The 15,160-nt window shown below is 36.1% G+C and overlaps 1 protein-coding gene across 8 annotated transcripts in view; it reads left to right on the forward strand.

Moving 5' to 3' along the window:
• The window catches only part of LOC106060158 (inositol 1,4,5-trisphosphate receptor type 1-like), a 204,698-nt gene that overhangs the window by 23,777 nt on the left and 165,761 nt on the right, over positions 1-15,160 (forward strand). For all 8 annotated transcript variants that reach the window (XM_056035575.1, XM_056035572.1, XM_056035573.1 and 5 more), the window contains exon 2: positions 4,377-4,536. In XM_056035575.1, the coding sequence (XP_055891550.1) occupies positions 4,439-4,536 (98 nt within the window). In that variant the 5' untranslated portion in view covers positions 4,377-4,438. The remainder of the gene's footprint in view (positions 1-4,376; positions 4,537-15,160) is intronic.

Consider the following 15,160-nt stretch of genomic DNA (forward strand, 5'->3'; position numbering starts at 1 on the left):
ATATGAAATGAATGGACAATAATTAGTATGTTTATGTGTTAAAGCATAAAACTATCTTTGCGAAAAGAAGTTTTATTATCTTAGAGTTCAATAAGAGTTTTAGACCTAGGCCTAGGAATAGACTCAGTAGAGAGATGTGTTAATGTGTAACCATTTGGTAATGTGTAATGAAAGAATGTTCGCCAGGAAATCTGTAGTCACAGATATCAGGAACTAATTTATGTAAAAAATGCTTTTGAATAATCTAGTGGATTGGATTTAGATGTATGATAAACGTAGCTAATGATCCTTTCACGTTCTCTTTCGCTACGAAAATAAAATTAGTTTTGCGAAAATGGGTTTACCCGAAGTCGATACATTCTTATCTATTAAAAATGAAAAGAGCGATAGCTTTGTCCAATGAATGGGACTATAAAGGGAACAATTAAACGAAATAATGTTTAGTACGCGATTCATGAATGAATATAGATCTAGGCCTATCTCAACTCGGCTTCGCAGCTTTCGTAAACGAATGTAGCTTTAAAAACCAAATTTGAATGTTTATTTGATCAAAATATGAAATGAATGGACTTTAATTAATATGTTTATGTGTTAAAGTATAAAACTATTTGTTCGAAGAGAAGTTTTATCATCTTAGAGTTGAATTAGATTTTTAGATCTAGGGATGGGATTATAAAGTAAACAATTAAACGAATTAATATTTAGTACGCGATTCATTACGGAATTGTCTAATGAAAGAATGTTCGTCAGGAAATCTGTAATCACAGATATAAGGAACTAATTAATGTAAAAAATGCTTTTGAAACACAAAATTGAAGGTTAATTTTATTATATAATGAAATCAATGGATCTTCTTTTGTATTTTCATGTGTCAAAGTAAAAAACTATCTGCGCAAAGTGTATTTCTTAAAATTAGATCTAGGTCTAAATCCTTTCTATCTTTTCTCATGTCAACATTGTAGACATGGCCTAGATCCATAAATACTATAGCTGTAATAGAGTCGGACAACTTTATTTTTTTTGAGGGTCTTAAGTTTATTTTAGGGCTACAATACATACACTACGGTCTAAGTTAGTACCCAAGGAACATTCCTGCCTAGTTTTATCAAGATTGGTCAAGCGGTTTTGATGTCTATAAGTAACATACATACATACACCACACATTCTACTTTATAATATAGATAATCTATATATATATATAATATATCGCAATAGAATATCTTAGATTGATATCGATCCTATCAAATTCGAACACATTCTCGTAAATTGCTCATAATTGTCATCTGCCTCTAGCTTGTGACATCACACACAAAAAAAAGCAATATCTAGATAACTTCCGGGGCATGAGTCAAACATGGCTTGCTAAGGGAAAGGAGATAGGCGGGGCGTGAGGAACAGGGGTGGACAAACACGAAATAGCTGGAGATGCGGGTATGTAAGTGTGTGTGTGTGTGTGTTTGTGTGTGTGTGTAAATGGGGGGTGGGGGGGGGAGATGGGGAATGAGTTAAACGTCAGCTTGAACAGATGGAGTGGCACGTGCTTAGAAAGTATCTATTGTCGATAGTGCAGCGTGTCGAGGGCTAAAAAAAAACTTGTCTCTTTTGTTTTAACAAAACAATGTGCGAAACTTTCCACCACACACACTTTATTAACACACACACTCTGAGTTAACACACACACACACACTAAGTCACACATACATACAAAGACACACAGACACTAAGTCACACACACATAAAGACACACACACACACACAAAGTAACACACACACACGCGCTCAGAATTACTCACGTATACAGCTACATAGCTATGAAACAGACCAAAGATGTATTCTGAAGGGAATTTCAAATGTCCGCTTTGAGGATACACTCTTATCGTCTCCTCTAATTGGAGCCTGTTTTCTTTACCGCCAAACGATATAGTCCAAGAACACACAAGAAACTCGACCTCCCTAGGTGAATGACAATAACGTCAGGCTAATAAACGTCACAATCTGACAAGTGACTTTTCTTACAGAATGTTCTAGTCTCTCATCAGCGCTGAAGAAATTTTTTGTTTGTATGCTTGATTTTGATTACAATGAAATGCCTGGAATTTTTTATATTGATCTCTTACTGTCATAAAAAGCAAAAGCTGTTAACATTTTTATAGGTCAGTGTTTCTACGTCTGTGTTCCATGGAACCCTAGTGTTCCGCGTAGCTTTAATAGGAGTTCCATGAGCTACTGGATTAATTAATTAATGAGCCACCAAGTGAGTTAATCTCTCTAAAATATAAGCAAAGTGCTCCGCTAAATACCAAAAATGTGCGAAATCTTCAATTTGGAAAAAAGTTTGGGAAACCCTGCTGTATTTTACTTTTTACTTAGACTGAGATCCTCCCTAACTATTCAGCGAAAAGGGCGTCAAGGGACAGATGTGTTTTTGGTTTCTTTTTGTTTTTGGCCCCCATGTTATGGTTGACTTAGGTAAACGTGTTTCGTCTTGTCTAAGGATAAGTCCCGCTAACCCCATAGGACATTCAGTACCCACTTTGTTTGACCTATTACAGGACTTGGACGGATTCAAAATTGCTTATTATAAAACGAACAAGGAAGACATAGAAGATGCAACGAAGTTTAGTGTTCAACTTTAAATACAGATACAACTAAAAGTGAGAACAAAAATGTAAAATGTACTTTCTTTCTCTTTCTTGCTCGCTGTCTCTTTATCTTTGTCTCTCTGTGTCTCTCTATCTCTCTCACTAAGTCTCTCTCTCTAAGTTTTTCTCTCTCTCCCTAAGTCTCTCCGTCTTTAATCTCTCTATCTAAGCAATCTCTCTCTAAGTCTCACTCTATGTACTCTCTCTAAATGTCTCTCTACGTCTCTAAGTCTCTCTCTAAGTCTCTCTCTCTAAGTCTCTCTCTATATATTTCTCTCTCTAAGTCTCTCTCTCTAAGTCTCTCTCTCTAAGTCTCTCTCTAAGTCTCTCTCTAAGCCTCTCTCTCTCTCTTTAAGTCTCTCTCTCTCTCTAAGTCTCGCTCTAAGCCTCTCTCTCTCTTTAAGTCTCTCTCTCTCTAAGTCTCTCTCTAAGTGTCTCTCTCTAAGTCTCTCTCTCTAAATTTCTCTCTCTAAGTCTCTCTCTCTAAGTCTCTCTCTCTAAGTCTCTCTCTAAGTCTCTGTCTCTTTAACCTCTATAAGTACTCTCTGTCTCTAAATGTTTCTCTCTAAGTCTCTCTCTTTAATCTCTCTCTCTAAATACTCTCTCTCTCTCTTTCTAAATGTCTCTCTAAGTCTCTCTCTCTCTAAGTCTCTCTCTCTCTAAGTCTCTCTCTCTATCTCTCTCTAAGTCTCTCTCTTTCTAAGTCTCTCTGTCTCTCTTATTTAATCTCTGTCTAAGTCACTTTCTCTCTAAGTCTCTCTCTCTAAGTCTCTCTCTCTAAGTTTCTCTCTCTCTGTCTCTCTTTCTCTCTGTCTCTCTCTCTAAGTCTGTCTCTCTCTCCTTCTCTCTCTCTAAGTCTCTCTTTCTGTCTCTCTCTAAGTCTCTCTCTCTCTAAGTCTCTCTCTATGTATCTCTCTAAGTCTCTCTCTCTCTCTCTAAGTCTTTCTCTATGTCTCTCTCTCTGTCTCTCTCTAAGTCTCGCTCTCTCTCTAAGTCTCTCTCTCTCTAAGTCTCTCTCTCACTCTAAGTCTCTCTCTAAGTCTCTCTCTCTCTCAGCCTCTCTAAGTCTCTCTCTCCCTTGCACATATTTTCTCACTTTTCCTTTGTCTCTTAAAGATCTGACCAATATACACTGTAATACACACACACTCACACACATACACACGCATACACTAGCTCGTTTTTATCCCCGTTTTTTTAAACTGTTTTTTTATTTTGTTATTTTATCAAAGGTATCTGTGCTGTTTTAATGGGTCAAATGTATGTCAAGATGCCTCAGTGACCTAAATCTAGTGAGCTCTCTATTGTAGGGGCACTTTACATATCTTAAGAGTACCGCTATTATCTAAGGAACATTCATGGCAATTTTTATTAAACCTGGTCAAAGAGATTTGATTTTTATAAAAAATACATACATACATACATACATACATACATACATACATACATACATACATACATACATACATATATACATACATACTATACATACATACATCATACATACATACATACATACATACATGCATACATATACACTCCATACATTCTACTTCATATATTAGATATTTTCGCTGTTTTATGTCTGTTACGTTACATTATGTTTACTATATATAACTCTACATGGAGTCGTGTTTTATATAGAGACACGTTTGGAAGAATACATGATTATATTAAACATATATGTTATTGCTGTTGTGGCATTTTTATTTGACTGTACGCTATTCTCACCAGCTATGTTGGATAACAATTGACTGTTGCCCAGTTGACCAGCGTCCGTCTGTACGACAGACAAGATGTTGAGTGCTTCAGGAGGGGAGTACCTCTGTGTAGGGGATTATATAGCTTTGTACTCTGTGGATACTGAGGGATATGTAAATGCAACACAGTCTAGGTAAGTGTAAGCCAACTTTCTCTTCCTCTCCACTCTCTCTCTCTCTTCTTTTTTTCCCCTCCTTCTCTCTTCCTACCCCGTTCTCTCATTTCTCTTGCCTCTATTTCTTGCTTTCGCTCTCTCTTTTCATTTTTTATGTTCTCTTTTTTCTCTGTATATCTTTTTCTTTTCTCCATCTGTCCTCTCTATACTGCTCCCTCCCCCCCTCTCTCTCTCTCTCTCTAATTTTTCCACTACCGTTATCTTTTTTCTTTGTCAGTCTTTCCACCATCTCTCTCTCTCTCTCTCTCTCTCTCTTTTGCTTTGTTTCATTGTAATTTTTTATCTCCTCTTTTTCTCTCTACATCTTTCTCTTTTCTCTCTATCTCTCTCCTTTCTCACTCCCCCCATCTCTTGTTCTCTCTCTCCCTCTCTTTATACATACTTTTTGTTTCCACCCTTTATCTTTTTTCTTAATCTCTCACTGTTCTCTCTCTAGTTCTACCTCTCTCTCTCTCTCTCTCTTTCCCTCTATCCCTATCGTTTTTTCTTTCTCCGTCCCTTCCCCAGCTCTCTCTCTCTCTCTCTCTCTCTCTGACTCTCCTTGCTTCCTTTCATTGTTGTACTATCATGTATTATCGACCTAATACTATAGTTAATGTATTTATCTATATTCTTATGATGTGGTGTTAGTTTAACCTATAAAACGTGTTTAAAGTATATTTAACATTTAACTTTATATAATATGTAGACATTAGTAGATGCACTACTTCCGGGGTTAAAACTTTTAACTTAATAATTTAGTTTATTATTTAGTTTTTTAATCTGCAACTTTTTTATGTTAAAACTATATAAAAACTGTAAATATGTGGGGGGTTTTTTAAAGTTATTAGAACACAAGTATTAGTTTATCATTTTTTAATCTTTCTGTAAGTCAAACTGGGTTTGCGTAGCCACGTGAAACACTAGACATTCTTAATCCTGGAACTCGAAAACATTGCGTTATTATTGTTCTTATGTTAGAGACACACGAGTTGTCATCCTCTGGCGCTGCCAGGGTCGAGTTTCTCTAAAGGGAAACAAAATTCATTTTAGTCTCTTTATTAGTTACCACCGAGAAATTTTCTAGTGAAGTGGCAGGTCTGCAGAAGTACCGCCCTCTGACAGGCAAAGAGAATTTTCCTAATAATAATATTATTATTACTATTATTAAAAATCGAAATCTGAAGTGTGTTTCTTCTATCTTCAAAAAGTCTTGTAACTGCACGAAATTGTATTTCTTTTTTTTTATTCATTAATACAACTTATGTGTAATTAGAGAAGCACGGTGGCTGAGTGATTAAGCGCTGGCTTCCGAGCCTAGGGGTCCTGGGTTCGAATCTTTGTGAAGTATGGGATTTCGAATTTTGGGATTTTTAGGGCGCCCCAGAGTTCACCCAACCTTAATGGGTACCTGACCTAAGTTGGGGAAAGTAATGGAGGTTTGTTGTTGTGCTGGCCACATGACACCCTGCTTGGTCAAAGTAGCAGATGACCTATAGATCGCAAGGTCTGAAAGGGGGAACTTTTCTTAATGTGTCAGTAGCACAGAACTAGATCAAAGCAAGCTGTGTTAAATGCCCAAACAGTTCAATTCCATTTCGCTTCATTAATTTCTAATTTTAAATTCTATCTTTCTTTTATTACATCTTGCCTCGGTACGGCTAACCCTAACCCTAATGCTAACCTCACACAGCGTTCACGCCTCTTCGTGTGCTCTTCTTCACTTGGAGGTAGTTTATATTGAACGAGCGAACCCTGTATGCGCTGTCAAAATAAAAACTGACGTAACATCCTGCATTGTTTGCTCATCAGGTGTAAACAAAGTGACGGGAGATGCCAACACATAAACAAAATGCCCGCATTCTATCGGGGTTAGATTTCCGGGGTGCGAACTGCGGCCGTTTAATCTCCATAATGAAAAAGGAGCGAAACCACAACATGTGCAAAATGCCAAGTAAAAATGAGAACAGTTAAAGCGTAATAGACATTCAAACACTTTGGTGCGACAATGTTTTGGCATTTTTGTTTTCACTTTTGAGTAGCGCTCTCTAAAAAGAAAATTAAATTATTTACAGTTGACTGAACTATCAACCGAAACACATGACCTTGTTCATCTGCAGATTAAAATTATAGCTTTTTATATAGCGCTACTTTGATGTCTTATAATGAATATCTAATTATCTAATTGCTTGGTAAATGGTCAATCTCTAATTCCTCAAAAAACATTTCGTTAAAAAATTTTTTTTCCCTTTAGTTACGTTTTCTATAACTCTACTGCAGCACGGTAGTTCATGCGATAATATGAAAAATTACTTATTAATTGTTGTTTTAAATTATGTCCAACTTGTATGCATACTAAATAGATTTTTTTCTCTTTGAAAAAAAAAGTAAACATTTTTTTCGTCTAAATGTAAGTAGTTAGTATGACACAACTTACTTACTTTAGCTATTCAAATGTAGAAAAAAATATTTTTTGACAAAAAATCAAAAACTGTTTGCATAAATGTGTTAAAAATATTTGAAGTAGCAGCCGACCCTGCTAAAGAGCCTCCAGTGTTTATTTAATAAATAGTTGTAAAAGTAGTGTATTTTATGTAAAAACAGCTTACATAAGTGATTTAAAAATGAGATTTTTCGATTTTAGAAAAGAAAAATGTAGCCGTTGCATCAGAACTTTGAATGGACTAAAATATTATGATGTCGGATTTTCAATATCTTTTCTAGTTTACGAGATCTAAACGGGAAGAACTGACAGACGGACAGACATTTCACACAAAACTAATAGCGTCTTTTCCCATTTTGGCCCCCAAAACACTATTTATCTTATATGTATCAGTACATTTAGAGAAAGACATGCCAATGTAAGTAGCACATTTGACAAGTAATAGTGGCATGACACTCAATTCAATTATGACTTCTTAGATGTTTCATGCTATTCAATCTAAATAGTAATGCACATCTATATCATAATGATACCTTTAGTCATGGTTGTTATGGGATGTGTGTGCATGTTTCTTATGAAACCATAAATAGTGGTGGGCGGATGGTTTGGTTGTGTAAGCATTTATCTTCACATTCACTTTCACCTATTCTTTGGTTTGCGGGACCACTGGGGCACCACACAAGATCTGTCAACCTTCTTTCTTCATTCTTCTCTGTCATTTATCTTTGATAGAATTTCATTCTGATGTCCTTTCTGAAAATATTGAAACCTGCCTTTTTACCTGCCTCTGTTGACCACTTCGGGGGCCGATTTTGAGTTTGTGTTTCCACACAAACTTTCTTTGTAACCTTGTTTATTTTATTTTTTTTTTTAAAGAAATGTTGTTTTTCTTTTCTTGAGGCTTTTGAATAAGAGATTGATCCTCTACAAAACAATTACATCAATTAATCATTATATGACATCTGTTAGGCCACGTTCACATCCAACTTCACCTTCACTTTCACCTATCCCTTGGTCTGCTGGGCCGTTGGGGCACCACACAAGATCTGTCAACCTTCTTTCTCCATTCTTCTCTGTCATTCGCCTTTGATAGAATTTCCATCTGATATTCTTTCTGAAAATATTGAAACCTGCCTTTTTACCTGACAGGGTGGACCACTTCGGGGGCCGATTATGAGTTTGTGTTTCCACACAAACTGTTCTTTGTTAACTTTTTTTTTTTTTTTAGTTTTTTTTTAGTTTTAAGGTATAAACTAAATTTTCCTTCTATATGACAAGTTATGTCATTTATCTCCTTGAGTCAGATGACATAACCCATTGTCATCAAGATGACAAATCGAGTCTGGTAGAGTCAGTTCTTTTTTAAGGAGAATTTGGTGATATCATTTACGATGATTGCATTTGAATATTGTATTGTTAATTGTTAGTTAGTAGAATCTTGGTTTTTAAGTTAGGACGAATTCTATTTTTATTTGTGTTGATTATATTGCTCTGTTAGTTAAAGCAGAGTTAACTTGAGAGATTGTTATTGTTGTCAGAGACCTGAGGTTTGAGACTAATCCTAGAAGTTGGTTGGTTGCCTGGTCGTGCGGTTTGTGCGCTGGACTGTCGTTCGGATTTATCGACGGTCGAGGGTTCAAACCCTGCCCGCTCCCATCCCCCGTCGTCCTGCGGGAGGTTTGGACTAGGAAGTAAACATCTTCAACTCTGAAGGAACATCCGAAACATGTAAAACATTTTACAAACATTTTACAAACAAACAAGTGCAGTCGAAGGCAGTTTTCAAAGTTTGTCGTATATTTAATAGCTCAACATTTGATGGCGTTGTTTACAGTTTATTCAGATTGCTTTTATTAAATTTCTATTTCTGTTCTTCATTAATCCCTGGCGTGCCTTTGAATTGTTGAAACACGTACGTTGGTATGTCCACGTCAGGTGTCTTACGACTGTTTCTCTGTCACTCACTCACAGGTAGAGGGTAGAGCAGTGTTTCCCAAAGTGGGGTTCGCGTACCCCCATGGGTACGGGAAGACTTTGGAGGGGGGTAATCGTTGCACCTCACTAACTCTGCTGATTTTTTTAAATACCCATTTATAATGTTCTGTTCATAAATTTATATAAATTATCAATACGTTTTAAATCACATTGTTTAATATTTTGTTATTTTATATTTATACAAACTCATAATCGGTGTTATTATACATCTTAAAAGTACTCCCTCAAAAGCTACGGTCTGCAAGCTTTTTCAGTGCACGGACCAAAGGTTTGGAATTCACTCCCCATTGATCTCAGACAGACCTCATGCTACACCACTTTTAAGAAGTACATTAAGACCTATCTGTTTAAAATTTTTTAGATTAATTATCATTTTAGTCAACGTGTTTGTAATGTTATTACAGCGCCTTGAGCCTACATTTTGTTTGTTAACAGCGCTTTATAAATAAAATTATTATTATAATTATTAAAAGTAAATTTCACAAGGATCGGGTAATAAACAGAAACGTTTTTCGACTTTAAAATGATTAAATTCCGTGTGAGTTTTGTCCTATGAATGTTAGAATTTGATTACACCACTTGGATACATAATGTTAAAGTTGTATAGTTTTTGATATACCAAAAGGCAGTTGAAAAGTTACTTTATATTGTAAGTAGTATGCGCATTGTACTGTAGAAATGTAACACGTCCAATTTTATATGTTTAATTTGTGTGGTTTAAAAAAGGTTATGTCACGCATTTTAACTTTCTGATATCTAAAATGCATTTTTGTAAACATTAAGTCAAAAAAAAAAAAAAAAAAGGAGCAGACAATTAGACGCAGAACAGCTTCTCATATTAAAATTAATAACCAGTGAACCATACTATATGATCTGTCATCTCAACACATATATGCAATTACATAAAGAGGGTGGAGGGCGATCGGTACTCAGCGTTACAAAAATTATAAAAGGGGTACCCATAGGTCAAAAGCTTTGGAAGCACTGCTTTAGTGCAGCTTTAGAGTCATATTAGCACGGTCAATTATGTAAAGGTTCTACCATTCTTTAGCCAACTGTGGATAGTGAGCGGGCACTGAGTTTAACGAAACCAATCTTCATAGATGGCCTAACTACCGACCTGCAACGTCGCAACCTGTGGGCAGTGGAAACCCATAGCTCGTTGCACGCCACTGGTCTGTTAGATATGGCAACGAGCTATTGTCTCCGCTCTGTATGGACTGTCTGCGACACTGACTCGAGTTTTATTTACTGTATCTTCGATAAAATAGAGAATGTTTTTTCGGCTCATTCTTCTTTTACATATCTTTCGGTTATTATAATTTTACCTTTCATTTTGCTCGATTTAATAGTTTTTTTTTATATAAGCATTTTTCTATACACAATGTTCTATGCAGCACGTAATTTATTTTACAAGTACTTATTGTTATCAATAATTTAAACATTTTTTTTAAATCTCAAATTATCTCCTCCTGTTTATTTTTAGATTTCATTGTGCTGATTCTGGTATTCTTTTTTCCAGTCTGTCACATGTTCGGGTTTCTTTTACTCTTTGTAAGCTGTAGTGACATTGATCTTGTGTTAGTGCTTTGTCTGGAATCTTCCTTTTCCTTCAATTTAGGGAATCTTCCTTTTCCGTTTGCTGTCTTTTTTATCGATTTCCTTTTTTTATATATGTTGGTTGTCATTACCATGAGGAGATTTTCACGTGGAAGTCTAATCAAGTAACTTTTATTTCAAGATGAAGAATTGATGCACTGTCCTTCCTTCCAGTTTCTGTAGTCTCTCTCCCTTTAGAATTCTTTCCTCAAGTAACACTATTAACATTTTGTGCCAGTTATTCACTAATAACTGTAATAACCCGAAACCATATTTTCAGTAAAAGAAATAGGCTCAAAATTGACTGTCTATACATTGTATTAATTCAAGTAATTTAACTGTTGATCATGTACAGTAATATTAAGAAGGAAAAATAAAAGACAAAAACAAAGTTTCTTTTTCATAGAGTGCACATTCACATTATTTGCACATTATTATTACTATTATTATTATGTAAGAAATATTAATTCTCTGGCACTGCCAGGGTCGAATTTCGTTATAGAGAAACAAAATCAATGCAGTCTCTTTTCTGGTGATGTGGAAGGTCTGCAGCAGTACCGCCCTCTGACAGGCAACGAGGATGTTTTAGGAATGTTAAAGGGAAACTCCGATGGTTTTGACAATTTTTGATATAATATATGTTTTGATTTACAGATAATGCATATATTATTCTTTTCTTTTTTTTATTTGCAACAATAACTTAGTAATTGATGTTTTTCCAACGTAATTTTCCTGCGCATCCAAAACAGTCAGACTTTCACTGGGGTTTCTATATGACGTCACAAATACGTTTAATTTAATCTATTTACTTCTGTATAACGGGAGACCATACAGCAAAGTTTACATTCTCGTAAAAGAAATATTTCTTCGTCTATGCAGTTAGATCTAGGATCTTGTAAGCAAAGAAAAAAAAATGCGTATTAAAAGTAGATTTACATGCTTGACTAACCACGGCAGTGTGTATCTTCTCGCCTGACCACTCAACACACAACAAACACTATCGCTTGGTTGTTTTGTCATGACCTACTGCACCTAGTCTCGACTAGCCGTACACTGACCAGTTTGTTCGAATCAGGCAGACACACGATCTATTTACTTTTTGGGACAGGGAAAGGCTTTGATGAAAATGTTACTTATGCAATGCCTTTAGAACTATTTATGCAAGGATATATAATATTATATATATATAACTGTATCATAGATCTGGACTAGGCCGTCACTAAGCCCAACAGCTACGGTAAGAATGAAAGCGATACGATTGTTTAAATCTAGTTTCTCTTTCAGAATTGTTGAGGGAAGTGACGTATGAAATAGCTTAAAACAAAATCTCAAAGAATCCCCATTTTTTTATTTTATGTCAAGAATTTACTGACTAATTTATTAACTATAAATGTTTCTAAGCATTTAAATAAAAAAAATGGTAAAATGTTTACTATTACAACTTTTAACGCAGAATTTAAATATGTCAATAACTCAAATGTGAAAAACCTTCGGAGTTTCCCTTTAAGGGCCTTGAAGGTATCTGTGAGGTCAGTTGTCATTATCCCCTCGGTTGATATCACAAAAGGGGGTATATTGTTATTTTGGATAACTTCCATAAACCCTTAATCTCCAAGCCTAGGTCCCCATAGCTTCGTTGTTTTTCCGTCTCCTTGTTTCTTAAATTATGAGACAGTGGTACGACGATCATCCGGCGATGTCATAATCGTAGCGTTTATTTCTGTTTTTTATCAATGAACAGCAGATCAGGGCGATTAAAATCTAACGTCAAAATAGGCCTATCCCAGTACAGAAGATAATCAGTAGACTCGAAAACCTTTTGTGGAGTACGTGCGGAGCAAAAAGAAGTTTCCTTACCGATCAAATCATGTATCAAGACCAAGTGTTGGTGTATTAAGCTTTGCAACTTGGTTATGACGACCTAGCTAGGCAGGTTCTGAACATCCTGCCATAATGTCTTCAATCGACTCGCCCACATTTCCACATTTTCGGCATTTGTCAACAATAATAAGTTTCAGGATATCTTTCTCGTAATTTTTTGTCCTGATTACTCTGTCCTGTATTGCTGTAACAAAGCCTTCTGTTTCAGGGTAGAGATGACCTGCTTTGAGCCATGTTAAGGAAGCAGCCTTGTTTCAGGGTAGAGATGACCTGCTTTGAGCCATGTTAAGGAAGCAGCCTTGTTTCAGGGTAGAGATGACCTGCTTTGAGCCATGTTAAGGAAGCAGCCTTGTTTCAGGGTAGAGATGACCTGCTTTGAGCCATGTTAAGGAAGCAGCCTTGTTTCAGGGTAGAGATGACCTGCTTTGAGCCATGTTAAGGAAGCAGCCTTGTTTCAGGGTAGAGATGACCTGCTTTGAGCCATGTTAAGGAAGCAGCCTTGTTTCAGGGTAGAGATGACCTGCTTTGAGCCATGTTAAGGAAGCAGCCTTGTTTCAGGGTAGAGATGACCTGCTTTGAGCCATGTTAAGGAAGCAGCCTTGTTTCAGGGTAGAGATGACCTGCTTTGAGCCATGTTAAGGAAGCAGCTTTGTCGATGTTGTCCCCATCTTATAAAGCCGGGAATTTTCCTTGGAGTGTTTTTTTCTTCCCATTGGCGAATCTCATGCCCTACGTCATCCAAACCAACATTGACATCTGCATTGTGTAGTTTCAGAGGGGTTGCTTCGGAGTCATATTTGCGTAGAAAGGAAACTAATTGATTGCTGGAGGCGATCAGTTTTGATCGTATTTTTAAAACTTGCATCTTACACAGTTCGAAGATGTTCTGCAATCCACGACCCCCCCCCCCCCCCCATCCTTCCTGCGCTGGTACGACCTTAAGGCGGGGACTTCGGGTGTAAACATCGAAATATGGTTTGTAATTTTCTCGTGAGCCTGTCAATGTCATGTAGATCGGCGTCTTGTCCATTTGATGACACCGAACGTGCAAGGAGCACTGGGACGGCCCAGCTGTTTATTGCAGTGATGAGATTACTGCCAGATAGTTTGGTGTTGAGGATTTTATTTATTCTTTGCTTATATTTATCAAGAAAGTCCTCTTTTAATTTTGTATGGTTTATCTTGGCATTCTGGTGTATTCCAAGATATTTATAAAGGGAGGCAGAGTTCAGTTCTTCGATGCCTTCAAATACAATGTTGGTGTTGGCTGCCTTGCCCTTTTTTATGCTTAAGATGCTACAATTATCCAAGTAAACATACATGCAGAAATCATCACTAAAGCGTTTTGCCGCTTTAATTAAACTGTGTAAATTTTGCTCGGTTTCTGCATATAGCTTTAAATCATTCATATATAATTTTGTACATATATTGTTAATATTGTTACTTTAGATAAATTCCACAAACGCCTAATCTTCAAGCCAAGGTTTCCACATTTTCTTTGTTTTACCATTTAATTTTTTTTTCTAAATTATGAGACAGTGGCTCGGCGTTGTCAATAATGGTAGCGGTTTTTGTCTTTTTCGTTTTTTTAATCAATAAATAGCAAGTCAGGGCGATTAAAATCTAACGTTTTTTCATTATTATTGTTATTATTAGGTTTTTTTTTTTTTTACAAAGCTTATATCAACTCACTTTATCTGTCTGCTGTTTGTGTGTGTGTGTCTGTCCGACCAAAAGTTTGTACACGTTTTTTGTTCAATTATTTCTTTGACCTAACAACACAAGAATCATTTTAAAAAATAACCAATTATTTAATTGGTGAGAAGCGTGGTCGAGAGGCTAAGAACTTGGCTTGGCTTGGCTACCTAGAAGGGGGCTCGAGGTTCGACACCCGACTCGGGCAGAGTTATGTTTACTGAGCGCCTAAAGGCAGCACGGAAAACCAACTCCTAGATACCCCCTCTCCCCCACCAGTCCACAAATGAGATTGGACCAAAAGCGCTCTGAGCATGCTATAAGCATGAAAGTAGCGCTATATAAAAGCTATAATAATAATAATAATAATAATAATAACTATTGGTATTAAACTACTTTGTTTGGTATCTCGAACAAGGGAAAGTAATAGTACTTGAAAAGCTGGAAAAACACTGGCCATCGTTGATTTAGATTTAGACCTGACTATTAATTAACATTCAACTAAGTAGCCACACGTTTCCAGTTGGGGATCTCATAATAGCCAACTCGAAAGAAAAGAATGCCTGCTTCAGTTCAGACGTCATCTCTCAGCATGATTGAATTAAATCGCCAGGTTGGCTAATTTTAAATATAAAACAAGTATCAAATTAATAGATTTAAAATATTTAAAAAAAAATAATAAAACTTTGCAGTTTCGTTGGGTGTGGGAGAAGAAAATAAATTCCATGAAAAAACATTTTGTTTGTTCATTTTCTATAAACTACCACTTTCTTTCTAGACATAGGTGGAACATGTGAGAATGATGGCTGGAAAATAAACTCAGAAAAAAAGAATTCTTTTATTTAAGATAAATTTTCGTAGTAGAAGTATGGCTGGTTACCTAAGTGGATGGGTTGTCGCGCTAATATTGCTAATGTCTCTGGTTCAATCCCCATACTGTCTGTGCTCTTAAATTTTTAATGAGAAAATATGAATGTTTTGTTTAATGTA

Source organism: Biomphalaria glabrata, chromosome 7, assembly GCF_947242115.1.
Source record: "Biomphalaria glabrata chromosome 7, xgBioGlab47.1, whole genome shotgun sequence".
Classification (NCBI taxonomy): Eukaryota; Metazoa; Mollusca; class Gastropoda; family Planorbidae; genus Biomphalaria; species Biomphalaria glabrata.